The 23,063-nt window shown below is 40.2% G+C and overlaps 1 protein-coding gene across 3 annotated transcripts in view; it reads right to left on the reverse strand.

Moving 5' to 3' along the window:
• LOC126262200 (zinc finger protein 236-like) overlaps positions 1–23,063 on the reverse strand; it is a 312,637-nt gene that overhangs the window by 156,003 nt on the left and 133,571 nt on the right. For all 3 annotated transcript variants that reach the window (XM_049958617.1, XM_049958618.1, XM_049958619.1), the window contains exon 4: positions 12,853–13,036. In XM_049958617.1, the coding sequence (XP_049814574.1) occupies positions 12,853–13,036 (184 nt within the window). The remainder of the gene's footprint in view (positions 1–12,852; positions 13,037–23,063) is intronic.

The raw sequence follows: 23,063 nt of genomic DNA on the forward strand, positions 1-23,063 counted from the left end.
CTGGAATTATTGTATTCTTCTTGAAGTCTGAGGGTATTTCGACTGTCTCATACATCTTGCTCACCAGATGGTAGAGTTTTGTCATGGCTGGGTCTCTCAAGGCTATCAATAGTTCTAATGCAATGTTGTCTACCCCTGGACCCTTGTTTCGGCATAGGTCTTTCAGTGCTCTGTCAAACTCTTCACGCAGTATCATATCTCCCATTTCATCTTCATCTACATCCTTGTTCATCTCCATAACATTGTCCTCAAGTTTATTTTCAAGACTGATAATATGTTTGTAGACGGGAGTACGGTGGCGGTGTTGATGATACACACGTCGACGAGGCATAAAGCTTCAATGCTGTTGCAGATAGAGCTCACAGTGGAATGGTTCTGCTGGCGTGCACTGCCTGCTTATATAGAGAGAGGTTACATAACATGCTGATAACGGTCTTAGACTCGGAACGCACCAGCGACGGAGTGTTACAGCTTACGAGTGCTGTAGTCTCACTGACAGCGCGCGTCTGCTGGTGCGCCAGCCTGGTGCTGAGCCAGGCGGGTTGCATCAGCTGTTGGCTAGGCTCTCAGTGGGCAGTGCGGCACTATGTTTTGGATTTTTTTCAGACTGTTGCATCCTTGAGTCCCCGTTCACTAGATGTACATCTAGCAGTTCTCGGCTAACGCTCCTGGTTACAGGAGTCAAGGACCACACTTTATCAATAATTATAGTACAAAGTAACATCTCCAGTAAGTACACCAAGTACTTTAATCCATACATGAATTTTCTCATCATTACTAACTTTACGACAGGAACAGGTATACAGAGTGAAAGGCATATTACTATATACATAACTAGTTCTACTTGAGTTCTTAGGATCTATTCCACAGTGCTAGGTCTCGTAAGCGATGACATCTCGGTCGGCGAAGGATTTAAGTACAGGTAGCGATGCGTTTTCACAGCGAACAACAGCGAGTGTAAACCACCCACTGCCAGCTGCTCCAGTAGCAACGTCAAGAGAGAAATTAATTTGACAGCCACGAAAGAACATAGGCCCATTAAGAATAATGGACTGTGCTGTGCCATTGGTGCCAAGTTTATTTTCAAGACTGATAATATGTTTGTAGACGGGAGTACGGTGGCAGCGTTGACGATACACACGTCGATGAGGCATAGCGCTTCAATGCTGTTACAGATAGAGCTCACAGTGGAATGGTTCTGCTGGCGTGCACTGCCACCATTGTAAAGACCCTCTAATGGTTTGGCGACAAGAGAAGTAGTGCAAAACTGGATTGCGCACTTTCCTTTTCTCTTATTACAACCGGCTCTCTCTGGATACACGGCTGTGTCGATCTCCACAACTTCTTCTCCGAAGAAATAATGCTGGTTAGAGGGATTTTTAAAAAAAAAAAAAAAAAAAAAAAACTCTCTCTCTCTCTGCTCTTGAAATAACTAGGTACTCTCATAATACTTTCCATTCAGTTCTGGTATATTTCCATTTCCATAAGTCTCATGTAAGTATACAAATTCTTGCAAGTCAATTGCATCTTTAACCATCAGATACAACGTGGTGAGTTTAATAACCACCAGAAAGTCAAAGACAGTTCTTGCTTCTAGCAAGTCTAACACCCGCATTAAAAGTCTCTAGTCAAATCATATTTCATTTGTTCATAACAATTAAAATCATTACACTGTCAAAGAATAACACGTGCTTGCTCCTTGTACGTAAAAAACAGCTTCTATGGCACAAGTGGCAAACACTTGTCTGTGCCGATCAACCGCCCTGATTGCTGTATTCTTCCAATACACGTCCATCCTAGACACACAAAAACAGGTGGTGCGGTAGACACATCTCCACTTTCCCACACTAATACTTAAAATATTGAGTGTTCAGGATGGTGGAAGACTGAGTGTCTCTAGAATTTACCGCAAAATTCTTGAGGCACTGCATATCCCTCCCCTTATCTCGAACATGCGATATTTTATACATATTCATTATGTATAGTAATATCCCCCATAACGATAATTCACATCTCAATCAGTATATATTATATTTCTTCTAGTAACCATGTACCTAATATCTAGCTCTTCTTTCTTCATTTTGATAATAACTATCTGAGCATATTGGAGATAGTACTTTTATATCTAGGGATCGTACGCACAACATTCTTGATTTCCAATCACAAACTCCAGGTGTCACAGACACTTTACTCTACTTCTCTGTAGCTTTTTTTCTTTAGTACATATTAGTTTGATTATCTACCATAGCTTGGAGTCTGGAGGAACTCCGAGAAAATGAGTGTTCTTTCTGACACTCATGAACATAAAACATAACAATGCTAGTGGAATAGAGAATCCAAACTTACCAGAATAATTTCGACAAAATTTTGTGACTTTTGTCATGATACTGTCCTTTCCCTCTAGGAACAGTACGTATACATTACATATGGTTTGATCCTACGAGTACCCTTTCTCCTTCCGTTTTTGACAGGTACACCCCTTTTTAATTCCTATTTTCCGATGGTACAGATCAATCCCCTTCTTAGTGCACCTGTCCACACAGTATAGGTCAGCCTTTCTTAGGTCTGCCCACCTGCCCTTTTATATCCAATACATACTGGGTGCGCCATCCTTATCCTTCCTGAGTAGGCCTCATGGTTCATTTCCCTAGTATACATCTTTATGTACACTACAATTAACTACTGTCTGGAAACTAAATCTGTTTCACACTTAACACTCACTTCTTAATACTTCATTTAATCCCCTAGAGTCCTCCATTATGTTTCCACTCCTACACTTCCAATATACACCACATATATACTATTCAATATATCATATCTTTACTTACGCTATTCTTGTCCCACTTTCCTACAAATCATCAGAACAAATGTTTGACTGACATTCCTGAGTAATTATCACAAATAGTTGCTCCCTGGCTAGTGCTCATTAGTTCCTGCTTGGCTTATGCTCTCCTTAACTACTCACACTTCCTTCTTATGTATTTACTCACACTTCCTTCTTAAGTGTCCCTGATGTGATTTATCATAGTTTTTATATCTTTATGAATATAATAGAGGGATAGATCTCCTTTCAGGGCAGGATTTGAGGAAGTCGTATCCCTGCTGGAGAGCCACATTCAGAATCTGATCCAGTCCCGGAAAGTATCCTGTCACAAGTGGGGCACTTTTGTGGCTCTTCTGTGCGAGGTTCTGGGTTTGAGGGGATGAGGAAGTGGCTCTGGTTATTTGCTTCTGTACCAGATCGGGAGGGTAGTTGCGGGATGCGAAAGCTGTTTTCAGGTTGTTGATGTAATGGTTCAGGGATTCCGGACTGGAGCAGATTTGTTTGCCACGAACACCTAGGCTGTAGGGAAGGGACCGTTTGATGTGGAATGGGTGGCAGCTGTCGTAATGGAGGTACTGTTGCTTGTTGGTGGGTTTGATGTGGACGGACGTGTGAAGCTGGCTATTGGACAGATGGAGGTCAACATCAAGGAAAGTGGCATGGGATTTGGAGTAGGACCAGGTGAATCTGATGGAACCAAAGGAGTTGAGGTTGGAGAGGAAATTCTGGAGTTCTTCACTGTGAGTCCAGATCATGAAGATGTCATCAATAAATCTGTACCAAACTTTGGGTTGGCAGGCTTGGGTAACCAAGAAGGCTTCCTCTAAGTGACCCATGAATAGGTTGGCATACGAGGGAGCCATCCTGGTACCCATGGCTGTTCCCTTTAATTGTTGGTATGTCTGGCCTTCAAAAGTGAAGAAGTTGTGGGTCAGGATGAAGCTGGCTAAGGTAATGAGGAAAGAGGTTTTAGGTAGGGTGGCAGGTGATCGGCGTGAAAGGAAGTGCTCCATCGCAGCGAGGCCCTGGACGTGTGCAATATTTGTGTATAAGGAAGTGGCATCAATGGTTACAAGGATGGTTTCCGGGGGTAACAGACTGGGTAAGGATTCCAGGCGTTCGAGAAAGTGGTTGGTGTCTTTGCTGAAGGATGGGAGACTGCATGTAATGGGTTGAAGGTGTTGATCTACGTAGGGAGAGATACTTTCTGTGGGGGCTTGGTAACCAGCTACAATGGGGCGGCCGGGATGATTGGGTTTGTGAATGATGGAGTCAGGTGAAAGGTTTTGTAGGGGGCCTAAGGTTCTGAGGATTCCTTGAAGCTCCGCCTGGACATCAGGAATGGGATTACCTTGGCAAACTTTGTATGTGGTGTTGCCTGAAAGCTGACGCAGTCCCTCAGCCACATACTCCCGACGATCATGTACCACGGTCGTGGAACCCTTGTCCGCCGGAAGAATGACGATGGATCAGTCAGCCTTCAGATCACGGATAGCTTCGGCTTCAGCAGTGGTGATGTTGGGAGTAGGATTAAGGTATTTTAAGAAGGATTGAGAAGCAAGGCTGGAAGTCAGAAATTCCTGGAAGGTTTGGAGAGGGTGATTTTGAGGAAGAGGAGGTGGGTCCCGCTGTGACGGAGGACGGAACTGTTCCAGGCAGGGTTCAATTTGGATAGTGTCTTGGGGAGTTGGATCATTAGGAGTAGGATTAGGATCATTTTTCTTTGTGGCAAAGTGATACTTCCAGCAGAGAGTACGAGTGTAGGACAGTAAATCTTTGACAAGGGCTGTTTGGTTGAATCTGGGAGTGGGGCTGAAGGTGAGGCCTTTGGATAGGACAGAGGTTTCGGAATGGGAGAGAGGTTTGGAGGAAAGGTTAACTACTGAATTAGGGTGTTGTGGTTCCAGAGTGTAATGATTGGAATTTTGAGGTTTTGGAGGGAGTGGAGCTGGAAGTGGGAGATTGAGAGATTGAGTAGATGGGAGAGAGTGGGTTTGTGTGCAATGAGAGGAGTTTGAGGTTTGCTGGAAAGGTTGTGAAGGGTGAGTGAGTTGCCTTTCCGGAGGTGGGAAACCAGGCGATTGGATAGTTTTTTGAGGTGGAGGGTGGCATGCTGTTCTAATTTGCGGTTGGCCTGTAGGAGGATGCTTTGAACAGCCGGTGTGGATGTGGGAGAGGAAAGATTGAGGACTTTTATTAAGGATAGGAGTTGACGGGTGTGTTCATTGGCTGAGTTGATGTGTAGGTGAAGGATTAGGTGGGTGAGGGCAATGGATTGTTCAGTTTGGAACTGGTATAGGGACTGATGGAAAGAAGGGTTGCAGCCAGAGATGGGAACTTTAAGTGTGAGGCCTTTGGGGGTAATGCCAAATGTCAGACAAGCCTGAGAAAATAAAATATGGGAGCATAATCTGGCTAGGGTGAAGGCATGTTTGCAGAGGGAATGTAAATAAAACTTAATGGGGTCGTTGTGGGGGTGTTGTGAGGGTGACATGGTATTAGAAGGTGGAAAGTGTAACATAAGGCTGAAATGAAAATGAAAAAAAAAGAAAAATATATATATGGGGAGAGATAAAGGTGAACTAGAAAGCAACTGGAGAACTGATGTGAAAAAAGGCGAAAAAGTGTTGGTTAAAGCTGGGCTGTGTTGATCCTGTGGTGAACTTGGGTTGGTAGACAACGATGTGCATCAAGGTTAGGTGGTTGTGTTGCCGCCAAAACACGTTAAAGGGTGGAGAAATTCGGGAAAATTACGAAAAAACTACATGTAAATGTATTAAAAGGAGTGGTTTTGTGGTGGCAGATTATGAGAATGAGGCTAACAATTGTCTGACGAAGAAATAATGACGTTAAAACCTGTGGGAAGCGGCTAAAAATGATGAATGATGTGGGAAAAACGGCAATGGAAATAAAGCGAAAGTTATTAGAACTAGCCGAAATGGTAGTTTAATAGGTGGAAAGAACTGTTTGTGAACTAGAAACGGTGGATTTTATAGCAGCAGTAGTGTTGAAAGCGGAAAAAAAATTTTTGGTTATGGTTTGGAAGTAGGTTACGTATTATTGAGTATATATAGGTGGGATAAAATTGTATAGCAGATTAGGGTAAAAAGGAGAAGGTGTATACAAAGTGAACCTACTGGCAAAAACAGAAAGAGAAAATAAGACAACAGAAAAGATTTCGAAATGCAACAGTGACAATAATAAACGTAATTGTTGGGTTCAAATTAGTGATATGAATATAATAGAGGGAAACATTCCACGCGGGAAAAATATATCTAAAAACAAAGATGATGTGACTTACCATACGAAGGCGCTGGCAGGTCGATAGATACACAAACAAACACATACATACACACAAAATTCAAGCTTTCGCAAACAATGGTTGCTTCGTCGGAAAGAGGGAAGGAGAGGGAAAGATGAAAGGATGTGGGTTTTAAGGGAGAGGGTAAGGAGTCATTCCAATCCCGGGAGCGGAAAGACTTACCTTAGGGGGAAAAAAGGACAGGTATACACTCGCACACACACACATATCCATCCGCACATACACAGACACAAGCAGACATTTGTAAAGGCAAAGAGTCTGGGCAGAGATGTCAGTCAAGGCGGAAGTACAGAGGCAAAGATGTTGTTGAAAAACAGGTGATGTATGAGCGGCGGCAACTTGAAATTAGCGGAGGTTGAGGCCTGGCGGATAACGAGAGGAGAGGATATACTGAAGGGCAAGTTCCCATCTCCGGAGTTCTGACAGGTTGGTATTAGAGAGAAGTATCCTCTGGCTGCTACCCTTGTAACCGCCCCCGGTGTAAAACCTGTCCAATGCACCCTCCCACCACCACCTACTCCAGTCCTGTAACCTGGAAGGTGTACACGATCAAAGGCAGAGCCATGTGTGAAAGCACACACGTGATTTACCAACTGACCTGTCTACACTGTGAAGCTTTCTATGTGGGAATGACCAGCAACAAACTGTCCATTCGCATGAATGGACACAGGCAGACAGTGTTTGTTGGTAATGAGGATCACCCTGTGGCTAAACATGCCTTGGTGCCGGTCAGCACATCTTGGCACAGTGTCACACCATCCGGGTTATCTGGATACTTCCCACTAACACCAACCTGTCAGAACTCCGGAGATGGGAACTTGCCCTTCAGTATATCCTCTCCTCTCGTTATCCGCCAGGCCTCAACCCCCGCTAATTTCAAGTTGCCGCCGCTCATACCTCACCTGTCTTTCAACAACATCTTTGCCTCTGTACTTCCGCCTCGACTGACATCTCTGCCCAAACTCTTTGCCATTACAAATGTCTGCTTGTGTCTGTGTATGTGCAGATGGATATGTGTGTGTGTGCGAGTGTATACCTGTCCTTTTTTCCCCCTAAGGTAAGTCTTTCCGCTCCCGGGATTGGAATGACTCCTTACCCTCTCCCTTAAAACCCACATCCTTTCATCTTTCCCTCTCCTTCCCTCTTTCCCGACGAAGCAACCATTGTTTGCGAAAGCTTGAATTTTGTGTGTATGTATGTGTTTGTTTGTGTATCTATCAACCTGCCAGCGCCTTCGTATGGTAAGTCACATCATCTTTGTTTTTAGATATATTTTTATATCTTTATGTACATATGTGATATCGAATCGTCTTTGTTCTTGTACATATATTTCCTATATATACATATTAATAAATATGTACTTCATAGTTTTCTCAAGTAACTAGGTGATGTAGAACCATCACAATAAACTGCTATATGTGCATATTTCTCTATGTGCCCACTCTTTTCCCCTGCAACACTTGACGATTCTTACATCATTTTTATCTGTCCTTCCATTGTTCGTGTCTTCATGTTTCATTGGGTGTATGTGTAAGTGTGTCTGGTTATCCAGTTTCTTCGACCTATTTATATGAAATAAGCTGAAGGTTATTGGAAACCACAGAAAATAAGAAGGACTTCAGCGATAGAAGTATATGAATATGTAAAGAGGGAAAGATAGACCGGTACTCAGATAAGAAGCAAGAAAGGAAAAAGCGGAAATGGTTGGTAAGATCAAAGAAGAGAAAGAAGATAGCCCCAAAGACAGGAAACCCTTCCCACCCCCATCTCCCCAGGATCCCTACTTCGCTGATATTTGAGTGAGAAGCTGGAGGAGGTACGGTGTTAAACGTCTCCTACAGAATGGACATTCTCATCTTCGCCTTTGAAGTCCCCGAAAAAAATCTTAGCAACCCCTATGGAATGGCAGATGGTGAAGAATCAGTCACACTTGTTTGCAAGGGTTGTTTGAAAGGTGTGGAGTGTGTTCTGTGTTAGCCATGATTTATTTGTTAGTGTATATCATGCTTTAATCTATAATACCCACCCCGTCCAAAACCAATAGAAACACTCCCATCTACATCACATTTCATAAAAGGTATAAAATATTCTATACTAAATAGAATATTATACCCTACGATCAAACAGTTGTTTAGTTAATCACTTTACACTATATTTTATACATACATAAAATACTCTGTTCAGTTTATGCTGTCTCAATATCACTCTATTTGAATAGTACCGTGATATTATTTTTCCATTAATACCATATTCTATTCATTTCATTACATATCTAGGATCACTGTTTATCCATGATTCTCTCAAGTCTATTATTTTTGTCATATCCGGTTTTCTATACGCTAAAATTATAGGATGGTTTGAGAATTCATTAATAGAAAACAGAATAGCATAAGATTTGAAGGGGACTCAGTGCAGGAAAAATAATACAGAAGAAACAACGAAAACAACTCGGGATCCAATGGTCATCGCTCCGCCTGTTAACACAAATTGTTAACGTCTCTAGGGAACAAATTTGACTCCACCCAGATCCCATCACTGGATTACTTATGGACCAATACTTCTCGTTAAATTTTGTGTGAAAGCCTCCCCACAACAAAACAATTACCACTTTACTAGGAAACACAACATTAAGTAAAGTTATTCTATTTTCTCCTCTGTCATGGACAAGTTTGAATTCTTCGCACAAGTCATCTATAACATTGCTATTATCATTAAGTTTGGAAAAAGCAACAGTCAAAATGTTTCTGAAGATTATCCTCGCGGCAACTTTTCGATCGATTATTTCCTCTATCTGTCCCTCCAGATTACTTATATTTATTAAGTCTGAAGTGACTAGTTTCTCCTTTAAGTCTTGTTCCTTGTTATTTACTTGGGTACTAACACATGCAATTTGCGATAGGACTGGAGGTATTAATTTATCCTGTTTTTCCAAACTCTCTTTTAAGGTGTGCAACCTATGCTTTACAGCATCGAATGTAACATTGCATATGCTTTGAAATGATCCTAACTTTTTGCTAAGTTCAGTTTCTACATTATTACATTTATCTTCAATATCAAATTCTAGTTTTTTAGCTAAGTCCTGAAATTGGTTACTCTGTGTCTGACTAAAGTCAGTGAACAGTTGGTTTACATGGATAGTCAGGGAATTACTTAATTCATTCTTTAAATATAATTGCAAACTCTCCACTTTATCATTTAAGGCATCAAACTTAGCATTGAAAACCTCACCCTGCGCTTCTAGTTTTCCACTTGAAGTAGCACTTAGTTCCTTTCTTATAGAAGTATTTTGAGCAGTAAATTCTTTACTTTGTGCATCTAATCTAGAATTTAATTGCAAACTCTGAGCTTCTAGATTTTTACTTAATGTAATAATTTGAGCATTTACAGCAGCTGAATCTGCCTACTGGGCTTTTGTTAAATTCATCATTTCAGACCAGTCTGGCATTTCCGAAGTCACTTTAATAGCTGTGGTTGGTTCTACTAGTTGCTGTTCTTGATCCATATTCTTTCCACTTTTAGATCTCATGATCATTAAAAAAAATTCACCCTGAGTATAATAACTATACTTACAGTCTATTATTGAACAGTGACCTTAAATTTACATTCAAATAATTATTGTCTTTCACTCAGCCGGCGTAGAGTCTTAGGTTGCATCGGTGAGCAGGTGTGGAATTGTTGCTGGTGAACAGTACGGGCGCCAGCAGTGTCAAAGGTTAGTTTCAGCATCAGTGTCAGGAAACTGATTTGTAGTCAGCACTGGTGAGCAGCAGTTGGTGCCATTGGTGCAGGTTGCTGGTTATTGCCTCCACACCCCCGCGATGTGCATGGGGGCTGCTTACTCTCCACACTGGATCCTCATCGTCGTATAGATCTTGTTGTAACTCTTCTTGGTCTAAATTGTTGAGATTTTCCTTACTTCTTCTGTCTGGTATTCATCAACTTTCACCCTTTTTTGCTGTATATGCAGAATCCAACTCTGCGAAACAGTTTCTCTGTCTTGTTACTATTGATTGCTATGGAAACTCACAATATCTTCTATCTTGATTTCATTTTAAAATTCCTCTTTCTGAGAGTCCCGATCACATAGGTCGCCACGTTCTAATAGTTTTGATGATAGAACATGTAAATTCAGATTGCCGCCCTTGTTAAACAAGTAGGCAATTTACAATGTATTTATACACCATAAAATTCTCTTCTTAGACATAAATGTCTCCGTCTTGTTGTATTTCACTCGTACTTCAAGTTTTAGAAACACACTTAATTAACATTTACAAACAAGTTTGGTTTTAGAACCACACAGAAATTCGAAGACAGTTCTTGCTTCTAGCAAGTCTAACACCTGAATTAAAAGTCTCTAGTCAAATCAGATTTCATTTGTTCAATCATTACATCGTCAAAGAATAATGCATGCTTGCTCCTTGTACGTCACATACCGCTTCTATGGCGCGAGTGGCAAACACTTGTCGGCGCCGATCGACCGTCCTGATTGCAGTATTCTCCCGATACACGCCCATCCTGCACACACAAAAACCAGTGGCGTGGTAGACACATCTCCACACTCACACCTCATACTTAAAATATCGAGTGTCCGAGACAGTGGAAGACCGAGTGTGTCTAGAATTTACCCCGAAATTCTCGAGGCACAACAACCCACCATATACTCCCTCCACCTATCTGCCTTCCCTTCTTTGCCTAGAACTGGTTTTTTATCTGAGCTCTTGATATTAATACAAACTATTCTCTTTTCTCCAAAGGTCTCTTTAATTTTCCTGAAGGCAGTATCTATCTTACCCCTAGTGATATATGGCTTTACATCCATACATTTTTCCTCTAGCCATCCCTGCTTAGCCATTTTGCACTTCCTGTCAATCTCATTTTTGAGACGTTTGTATTCCTTTTAGTCTGCTTCATTTACTGCATTTTTATATTTTCTCCTTCCATCAATTAAATTCAATATCTCTTCTGTTACCCAAGGATTTCAACCAGCCCTCGTCTTTTTACCTACTTGATCCTCTGCTGCCTTTACTATTTCATCTCTCAAAGCTACTCATTCTTCTTCTACTGTATTTCTTTTCCCCGTTCTTGGCAATCATACACCCTAATGCTCTCTATGAAATTCTCTACAACCTCTAGTTCTTTCAGTTTATCAAGGTCCGATTTCCTTAAATTCCCACCTTTTTGCAGTTTCTTCAGTTTTAATTTACAGTTCATAAACAATAGATTGTGGTCAGAGTCCACACCTCCCCCTGTAAATGTATTACAATTTAAAACCTGGTTCCTAAATCTCTGTCTTACCATTATATAATCTGTCTGAAACCTTCCAGTATCTCCAGGCCTTTCCACATATAAAACCTTCTTTCATAATTGTTAAACCAAGTGTTAGCTGTGATTAAGTTATGATCTGTGCAAAATTCTACCGGGTGGCTTCCTCTTTAATTCCTTATCCCCATTCCATATTCACCTACTACTTTTCCTTCTCTTCCAGTCCCCCATGAATATTAAATTTTTGTCTCCGTTCACTATCTGAATAATTTCTTTTATCTCATCCTACATTTCTTCAATCTCTTCGTCATCTGTGGAGCTAGATGGCATATAAACTTGTACTACTGTGGTAGGCATGGGCTTGGTGTCTATATTGGCTACAATAATGCGTTCACTATGCTGTTCGCAATAGCTTACCTGTGCTCCTATTTTTTTTATTCGTTACTAAACCTACTCCTGCATTACCCCTATTTGATTTTGTATTTATATCCCTGTATTCATCTGACCAGAAGTCTTGTTCCTCCTGCCATCCAACTTCACTAATTCCTTCTAAATTTAAATTTAACCTAGGTAATCCATTTCCCTTTTTAAATTTTCTAACCTACTTGCCCGATTAAGGGATCTAACATTCCATGCTCCGATCCACAGAATGCCTGTTTTGTTTCTCCTGATAACTATAAAACTATGCACTTCAAAAAAACGAGTCACAACTGAAATTGGACAAATCATAAAAATATCTTGGTGTAAAAATTTGTTGGGCTATGGAAAGGAACAGTCACATAGACTCAGTCATAGGTATAACAGGTGACAAGGCTTTGGTTCATTGGTAGAATACTACGGAAATGCAGTCAGTCTGCAAAGACAATTGCTCACAAATCACTCATGTGACCCATCCTAGAATATTGCTCAAATGTGTGGAACCTGTACCAAACAGGGCTTACAGGGAATATTGAATGTATACAGAGAAGGGTAACAGCAAAGGTCACAGGTTTGTTTGACTCATGGAAGAGTGTCACCCAGATGCTGAAGAAACTGAACTGGTAGAAAGTTGAAGATAGACATGAACTATCCTGAGAAAGACTATTTACAAAGTTTCAGGCACCAAGATAAATCTAGAAACATTTGTCACTTGCTCTAAATATTCAGAAATGTACAACTGTGGACTTCATAAAATGAAAGGACAAGATTATATTAATTACCAGATGTACAGAAGCATTTTAAAAGTCATTCTTACTGTGCTCCATACATGAATGGTGTAAGAAGAAGCCCTAACAACTGGTACAAGGGGAAATACAATCTACCATACACTTCACAGTGGTTTGCAGACTATGGACGTAGATGTAGATGTTTATCTTACAAACCAACTAACCGTCAGTGGAAGAATATATTATTTTCTTGGTAAATAAAGAAGTAATTAAACAGATAATTGGACTTCACTGCTCACTTGTAGGGTCTTTCATCATTATGAATCCTCATGTGCTTTTTCAGACTGCCTTTATCCACAGTAGCATAGTCACACACTTGACATTTATGACATTTTTCCCCAAAATGAATGTGCTGATGTGCTCGCAGCTTATCAATTCGGCTGTATGTTCTTTTACAAGATTCACACTGAAATGGCCTTTCACCTGAAACATACCAAAATGTATAAATTAAAAAAATAAAAAGGCATATATAATCTAGTTCTTTTTATAAAGTACTAAACAGAACTGTTATGCACAAAACAAAAACCTATTCAGAGACTAGAAATACTTGATAAGGGGAACACAGTAACTGAAGGTAAAATTTGCAGGCCGTTAGGCTGCACCATGTTCATCTTCAAATTTCTTCTTACACCACTGACTATTTGACTCATCTGATTGGATGTTCTTCAGGATCTTCTGGTGCTCTGCATTCACTTATTTTTGTATATTAATCCAAGACTGGTCTTTCATAGTGTTTAGCTAACCAGGTGCACTAGAAAATCCTGATAGAGATCTCAGCAGAGAGGTCAAAACATCGATTGTGTAAGAAGAAATTTGAGTAGGAATATGATGCGGCCTAAAGAGCTACAAGATTTTACCTTCAAAAGCAATGGCCATGAAAACCTGTAGACTTACACATAAAAACAATTCTTTAATCTATTTTTCCACCATCACATCACAAATATAATATTAACAATTCTAGCTTCTAATGAAATTGTCATCAGAACATCTGTCTGAAAAGAAGGGGAAAAAGCTAATGTTGCTTTAGTCCAAAGACTAATTTACTGCAACTCTCCACATTAATCTATTGTGGAGGGCAATATGAATTAACTTTACTGCAACATAAAAACTAAACCATAACACATATGACTCAGTTTAAAACATAGATAAAACAAAGAGAATACATAAGTCAGTGACTGCATCAAAGATAATCATTAAAAATAATAATTCCTTGCACATAGCATTACACTGCACATAATACTGCACTTCACCCACCCCCCTCCAACCCCGTTAGTGTCAACAACATTTTCTGTTTTACTGGATGTATAATCCGGACTGAGTAACAATGGGCCATGCACAGCCTGCTGATAGCCCATTAGAAGTAGCCTCTGACATCCATTGCGGTTGATCTTTGTGGGTGGTGGAACAGCTGGAGTGTTTGTCAAGTCCCAAGTGTGTGTAGAAGAGTCTATACCAGTGTAGGGTGCATGGAAAGCTGATTTGAGCCTGTCAACAGTGATACTGGTTGGCATAACCATCACATTGACTTACAATGTCTTGTCCCTCAACCTGATGACAAGGTAAGGTCCCCTGTAGGGTGGCTGCAGTGGCTTGCGTACTGCATCAGGCCATATGAAGACATGATGACACTCCCGTAGCTTGTCAAAAAACAAAATGGCACGAGGCTGCTTATGCCTTGGAGCAATAGGGCATAGTTACCGGATTTGTGTGTGCAGCTTTTGTACAAAATATGGCAATTCAAAACAATCATCTGGCCCATTGGCAAAGAACTCTCTGCACATTGGCAGGTCACGAACATGTTCTGCGGTTGGGGCTTTCAGGTCTTCTTTCAACAACATACAGAGATGAATCAACAACAGACCAGAGAAGACAATTTGAGTGTTATCTGTTCAAAGCATTCACTGATCTACTGGATATGAAGCAGATTAAAACTACAGTTTACAACCTGGGAGTGAGTGGTTTGTTTCCACACATGCACCATCCACTGAAAGTGTTGCTTCGATGTCACAATTCATTGCCAGCCGTGGTGGTCTCGCGGTTCTAGGCGCTCAGTCCGGAGCCGCGTGACTGCTACAGTCGCAGGTTCGAATCCTGCCTCGGGCATGGATGTGTGTGATGTCCTTAGGTTAGATAGGTTTAAGTAGTTCTAAGTTCTAGGGGACTGATGACCATAGATGTTAAGTCCCATAGTGCTCAGAGCCATTTGAACCATTTTTTTTCACAATTCATTGTGGTGGACAGAGATATGGCCCATTAAAATGATGGGCAATGTCTCTGTCCACCACTGTGAACCGTGACACTGAAGTGACACTTTCAGTTGGCAGTGCATGTGTTCAACTAAACCATTTGCTGCTTGGTGGTAAGCTGTAGTTATAATCTACTTCATACCAAGTAGGACGGCGAGTGCTTTGAACAATACAACTCAAATTGTCTTCCCTAGTCTGTTGTAATTCATAGTGGCACACTGAAATGGGTGATGCATTTCCGGAACAACACAGTCACGACAGTTTCAGCAGTATGTCAGTGATCGCAGCACCTCGGGCCAGCAAGTAAAACAATCAATGGCTGTAAGGCAGTAGGTGTATCCTTCCAATGATGGGACAAGTCCTACAAGGTCTAGATGGACATGATCAGACCTATGATTTGAAGGAAGAAACGTGCCAAGAGGTAACCGAATGTGCCACCACTTCATTCCGTTGACAGGCCACACATTGTCATACATATTTTGTTTGCAATTTTTGTCTGTGTATGGCCACACAAAAGCTCACTTCATCACGATGGTAGTGGCTCATACTATAGGATGTAACATTTTATATAACAACCAACATTTTATGTGAAGAGCTGACTGCCTGTTGGCAAAAGTCAGTAGTCACAGTTTGTTAGTTGCGATGCCACAATACAGCAGTGCAGTTGACAGTGGCAGCATAATATGGTGGAGTTATAGACCTGATGGTCACGCTTACAAATCTTGTATCTCACTATGTAATCACTGCTCTGTGGCAAGAGCTTCAAAAACAACTGTATCAGCGATCAGTTCGATTCGAGAGATAGCATCATGTAGCACGTTCAGTTCATCTTCAACATAAATAATATTGGCAGTGAACTTTCTGATATAGCTTAGATTTCACAGTTGACATGGTTCTCAGGAAGCTGGAGGAAAGCACATTTAGTGGCTTGTTATCTGTGATGAGAGTGAACTGCTGTCCTTCCAACATGTGACAAAATTTCTTAATAGCAGCATAGGCAGCACCGATAACTTTTTACTGGAAAAGACTAAGGGCTGCCAGTGCTTGTCTATTTGCTCTTGCAGTGCAACACCAATTGATGTGACAGACACAATAACCATCACAGCGAAACACACCTGTGGAACTGGTTGGACTAATATTGTAGCTTCTGTGATGGCAGTCTTTGGCTTGTTAAACACCAACTTGGCCTCACTATTCCACTGGCGTTTGTACTTTGGCTTTAGTGAACCATGCACGAATTAATTCAGTGGTGCATCTAGGCAGGCAAGATTGGCAAAAAATCAATGGTAAAAATTGGTTATTCAACAAAATAATTATTTAACTGTCGCAGACTGCAAAAAATTAAATATAGCTTCTATTTTCTCTTGCAGAGACTGTATGCCTTGCACGTTGACAGTACAGCCTTGGAACTTCAAGATGCACTTCAGTGGGTTGACGAGCAGGAACAGTGTAGACGAGTGAAGATCTGTCATACGTGTGACAGATGTTCTGCTTCTGAGTTTGGCTTAACCAGGATGTCGTCAATATACACATAACAAAAGTCTAAGTCACGTGTGACTTCATCCATGAACTGTTGAAATGTTTGGGTAGCATTACAAAATCCAAAAGGAATTTGGGCAAATTCGAATAGTCTGACCAGTGTACAGACAGCGATCTTAACAATGTGGTGCCACAGGTATCTGGTAGAATGTACAAATTAAGTCCAATGCAGAACAGATGTGCTTAACCATGAACATCAAATGCAGTACTGGATATCAATCTGGAATTGTTTTGGCAATGAACTGTCTATAGCAGACAAATGGACGTCATCTATTGTACTTCTCTGGGGGCCACATGCAGTGGAGACGCTGAACTACTGCTCAATGGGTGGCAGATTCCTCGTGCAAGCATGGATGAGAATTCTTGCTTAACTATCTTCAATTCTGGGGTCTCAAGCAGCGGGGTCAAGTAGCCCAGATGTAGTCAAAATATAGTGCACCATTGAGTAATGCACAAGTGCTAATCTAGGTGTCTGGCATGTGATCTTTGGGAACTGTGAGAAGCTCTATGAATTGAGAATCTATGGCAATCATCCCTACAGCTGTATCTTCCGCATGACACACTTTCCCCTCGCATGCTACATGGATAGCAGTGTCAAGAAAGTGGAGATGACGGAGGCCAGGCAGGAGTCCATCACACTATAAAAAGCCGACTCCTAGCACAAGGTACATTACGTCCACTGTGACAAACTGTCATTCGAATTTGAACTGTAGTCCTAAGTTCAACACTAATGTGACACAACCATACTTTGCAGACATAGAACCTTTGGTGGCAAAAAGATGGCAGTCATCATAGCTGCGACACAGCACACTGGCATATGGACGACTGACACATCAGCATCTCCACCTCCCAAATCTGTAGTTGTGTGCCACATTCAGTTAAAAACAGTCAACAGCTGCCCTCTGGAGTGCCAGTGGTCATCATTACTGATTTCCTGCTGAGTTTCTCTGTTTGCATGGCGGGCTACACTTCTACACCTCAGAACCATATAATCGGTGGTAGCAGCGGGCTCTTGTTGGTGAAGGTGAGGGGCTGTGCTTTCCTGGTGAGCGGTGGCGATGAGATAGGCAACTGGTAATCTGTGTCAGTACAGGTGTGATTCCTAACATGACGGTAGACTGAAATGACCGGCTGCAGGTGGCACCACTGGTTTCCACTGTTTGAAATGTGAGGCGTGCAGAATGCAGAGGCAGCATTGTCTGCTGCCATATAGCTACTTTAGCGACAGACTGCACATTCAGTCAGAAACCAGTAGCATCGCTGCCGCTGAACTACGTAGTGACTGGAGACTGCTTTTACTGGCCGAACACGTCCAGTTCAGTGAAAATGAGTTTCTCAGGCTCTGATGAAGAAAAGTTAACTAACAGTGTGGTAAAATATTCTGTAAGTTATGACACAAGACATGAACAATATAGAAATGTTTTAGTGAATGATAACTGTAAAGCTGTAGCACAGGGCTTAAATAAAACAAGTAAGTATATTCAAGAAATTATTTATTAACAAACAGGTCCATATGTACATTAATGATTATTATATGAGTCTATTAAAAAGGCAAGAGTATATATGTTTCATCTTATATAACCATTACATAGATTAATCACAGACCACTGTTAACAGCTGCCTCTTGCCATGCCACAAAACCATATTAACTGGAGGAAAAAATCTTTAAGTCTCTTTCTAATTTCAAAACCACTGCTGTTCAGAAATCTTCCAAAATGAGAAAAGATATGCATATTGTTTTGGCTGGTTGCTTCATTAACATTATAGCTATAAAACAGAACACCATTTTCTTCAAGATAACCATCTTGTAGAAAATTGTGTAAACAACATGCCAATAAAATGAGGCCGTCAGCCACAGCAATAGGACTATAAAATACTCTAAGTAACTGGCTTAATAGCCCAAAGGCATTTTCTGACACTCGATAAGCATGGAATAATCTGTAGTTATAGATCTGTTTGTCTCGATGTGATGTAGATAAAGACAGGATTTAAATGTCTTAAGGAAAATTTAATTATATCAGATCTACAGATCTTCTGGAATAAGGTTTCATCACACAATCAATGAGAGCAAATGCTTTGTCTCCTATCAGAAGATGTGGTAACATCAGTTGTTCTGGCAATCATTTTGGTGGAGATATAGTAAAGTCCTTTGCACCTATTTCCCTGCCCATAGCCTATTTCTGAAATATTCTGTTATCAGACTCTTTTTCCATGAGCACCAACATCAGTGCCAATGAATTTACAATTTGTGTCCACAATAGCCAACAAAAAAATTGAAAAAAATCTTTTTATTTAAAACAACAGTGATCCACTCTTCTCTGGTGCTCTTACACAAACATGTTTTACATCTATAACATCTACACAATTAGGTATATTTAATTTAAGCCAAAATTCTTGTTCAATGTGTCTGAAATCTAGGAAGGTGGAAGGTGGCATCATCATGGGCAGCAGCCTTATTCTTAAAATCTTCAAAATATTTTTCACGATTTTAAACATGTCTGTCTGTCAGGAACCATATATAAGTTTCAACATTGGAATCACACAGCCAGCCGGTTGCAAATAACTGTTTGGTACACTGACCTAGGTTTCAACACCCCTAAAGATGTCCTCATCAGAATGAAATTTTAAGAAACCCTGTAAAATAATACATAGAAAATTAAGTTTGACAAAAGCATTAACCAAGATGATAATTTCATGACATGCAAATGTTACTTACATATTGTTACATTGCAAGAAGGCAATGATCAATGTTTAGAGCAGATGTGCTCAAGTCAAAAGTTAAAATTAAATATGTTTCAGCTGTTGGCACATATGCCTTGCTAGGAACAATATCAGACTGATCGGCCCAGTGGCTTACATTGCTGCCATGAAAAGAAGGCAAGTAGTGCTAGCTATCGTGTGTGTGCTGCCTATCGTGTGTGGACATGTGCCCATTTGACATAATAACAGAAATAATTGAATTAAGCAACACTTAAATATAAAAACAAAACACAAAGAGAGCTTAATGTGTTTTTGAAAGTACAAAGTCTTCATTAAAAAAATCAGCTTCACATGTGAATTAGAAAATAACAATCCTCAGCTTCATTAGTTGGACCTCAGTATTGCTATTGAAAATAACAGAATTTCCTTTAGTATTTTTCAAAAAGCTACTAATACAGATCAGATTTTGCCTGCTAGTTTTGTGCCTCACACTCCCATAAAAAAGCATTTTTCCAGTCAGTCATTCACCATGCAGTTCCTGTATCTTTGTCACCTGAAAAACTTAATGAAGAGATTAATTTAATAAAAACTATTGCAGTTAATAACAGTTATGATCTCTCATTAGTTGAAAAGATCTTCAAAGTTAAAACTAATGCTGAAGTTGCCACTTTAGGCAGCAGTGCAGTTTCTGACAGTAATGAGTATAAAAAAGTTTTTGTGATTCCAAGTTTATCTCTATTTCTTATAAAATTCTTTGTCTTCTAGTTAAAAAAAAAGGATGCAAATTTCTCTTTTCCACTAACAACAACTTGCAAAAAAATCTTATTCAGAATCTTAAGTCTACAGTTGCTCCTATACACAGTTCAGGAGTTTATAAAATCACTTGTGATATGTGTCTCATTTATTATATATGACTATCTGGAAGGTCTTTCAGTGTCAGATAGAAGGAACATTTATTGGGGAAAAAGAGGCACTAATGTATGTAATCCCACTTTTGCTGATCATCTATTAATTTCTGGTCACAAACTGACAAGATTGAAGAAATTTCCATTTTATACCTGGAAAAGAGAGGTCATAGGATGGACATATTCAAAGAGCTGGAGAATTTCAAGCATACTGCTAAGGATGATAGCCTCATCCTCAATGAACAATTACAATTACATAACAAAAATTTTTTCAGTGGCTTTAATCCACTACTTACGTAATTTTATTCCCTCATTTTTTACTATGTTTTCCTGCCACTTTGCTGCATCTTTTTCTTCAAATCTCATAGATGTATACTACTAAAGTTACCTTCAAGCAGTTATTTTTTGGATTGTATAGCTGTTTGTATAAATATTCTATAATATTCTGTGCTTTACGTTATGGGAATTTCTGTAAAGCCTGATAGATGGCTCTTAGTTATACTTCATTTGCTTGACTACTTTGTATTTTCATAAATACATTAAGTTCTATTACTTCGTATTTTGTTTTTATAATTAACTGTTGTTTATTCCAATTATTTCTGTTATAATGTCTCAAATGGACACGTCACTAACCGCACCCGATAGGCAGCACAACATGTATTGTTTTCGTGGCAGCAATGTAAGCCACTGGGCTGATCAGTCTGATCTTGTTCCTAGCAAGGCATATGTGCCAAAGGCTGAAACGTGTTTAGTTCTAATTTTTGACAAGAGCATATATGCTCTAAATTTTGAACATTGCCCTCTCATAATGTAGCTTTACGTAAGTAAGATTTGTATGACAATTATCATCTTGGTTAATGTTCTTGTCAAACTTAATTTTCCATGTATTATTTTGCAGCCGGTTAGTTGTGTGATTCCTATAATGATTTTTCACAATTCTTGATATGTGAGATGGTGATATACGATACGCAAATGACAAAGACTGGTAACTTTCACCTGTGGCCAAGAATCCGAAACAAATGAAAAGATGCAGCTACTGTATTTTCCATGTACAGGTGATGATTGTAAAAAGAAGTGGAAGCTTTTTAAGGGACAGTTACCAGAGGTTCAAGAAGAAAAGCAAATTAGGAACAGGTTCTCCTACTTCAAAAAATTCAAAAACAAAGAGACACAAACAGCTATCATGCCTTGATAGTGTTCCACAACATTATTCTGGAGGAACAAATATTACATTGACATCATCACAACTAAGAATGTTAGAAAGTCAAGAAGACAATGGAGATCAAACGCATCAACTCGACCTTTTGGCATCACAGAAAGAAGATATGGGAGAAGCACATACGACAACAAAAATAGTCGTGTACCATATGAGGTAACAAACAGTGAATGTTGTGTGCCAGCACAGAAAAGAAAACATAGTAAATTTCATACTACTGATGATACAACATTAAAAATGAGGCAAAATAGAGACAAATGATTACGGAACAAGAAGATGACGCTATTGGCTTATTTTTCCATCACATCAGTGTAGTTGTAAAATGTTTACCTCCAGTTTATAAAGCAGAAGTCAAAGAAAAACTTAATAATATTGTTTCTGCTTATGAAATAATGGCTGCAAAGTGCAACACACATCAGCCATCAGCAGACATTCAACCTCCACACGTCTCTCACCAAGTCTTGGAATTGCAGCACATCATAATAGCGTATAAAATTTTGTGGACTTACCTCAGTGTCACGTATAATTTTTCTTCTGCACTATTGCATTTCTTAGGCACTGCGGTTTTTCATCATCTTTAATAAAACTGAGCACAAAATTAAACTGCCTTTTATTTAAACACCAATACATCCTGGATAAATTTTCATCACTAAACAATTTTTTTTTTTTTTTTTATCAATGCTGTGTGACTACTGTCTGCAGTTCAACTTTATATAAAGGCATTACCAGCTTTTGCCTTTTCCTGGATTGTAACAATAAAATGTCATTGTCTTCCTCTTCCAATAACAGCGCAATATCTGCGGTGGAGTTACCACACCTCACAAAGTTCTTACAACCAACTGTATGGCTTGTCTATTGCTACACTCCACAACACACCAACTAACGGCAACAGCATTGCCATTTGCTATCTGCAGTCGTGGTTGGCCACTGTCATTGCATTCGGAATCTCACGTTAATGTAGCAACTTGCAGAGTGCCCTTGGCAACTTCTGATTGTAGTGTGGCACGAGTGTTATCTACCTCAAGCTGAAGGCGAACTGTTGTGACACACTTGGACAGATAGATTTTCGCTACACAATCTGTGATTTGCATGAGTGCTTCTAGATTGCCAGTGTACACTGTCAGTATCTTCTAAATATTGGGTGGCAGGACTGATAACTAAGTATTCCACAGAATGTCATCACTGACTGCACTACTCGCTAATGTACACAGTTGATGTAGTAGTTGCAACAGGGTGCAATTGCCTAGCTCTTCAGTGTGGAGTAGGTTCTCCCATTTCTTTGCCTTGGATTGTGAGCTGGGTAATCAGAGCACTCTTGATGGTTATGTAACAATCAGCACTCGGTGGTGATGCCAGAATGTCTTGCACCTCTGCGGTCATATCTTCATTGAACACAGCATCTACAGACCAAGCAAGGTGGCGTAGTGGTTAGCACACTGGACTCACATTCGGGAGGACGACGGTTCAAACCAGTGTCCGGCCTTCCTGATTTAGGTTTTCCGTGATTTCCTTAAATCTCTCCAGGCAAATGCCGCGATGGTTCCTTTGAAAAGGCACAGCCGACTTCCTTCCCCATCCTTCCCTAATGCGATGAGACCAATGACCTCGCTGTTTGGTCTCTTCCTCCAAACACCCCAACCCACAGCATTTACATAAGTGTACTTCATGTCTGCAGTAACATACACTAGTACAAACCGACTTTCTAGTTGCCCAAACCACAGCACAGGATTCTGTTGCCAAAATGGTGGCAGTTTTACTGTCATGTGATTAATTACTGTGGCAGTACACATGTCTACAATTGGTGGCCGGACTGACATCGAGGAGCTATAGCGAAGTGGGGTGCA

This window comes from Schistocerca nitens, chromosome 6 (assembly GCF_023898315.1).
Source record: "Schistocerca nitens isolate TAMUIC-IGC-003100 chromosome 6, iqSchNite1.1, whole genome shotgun sequence".
NCBI classification, from domain to species: domain Eukaryota; kingdom Metazoa; phylum Arthropoda; class Insecta; order Orthoptera; family Acrididae; genus Schistocerca; species Schistocerca nitens.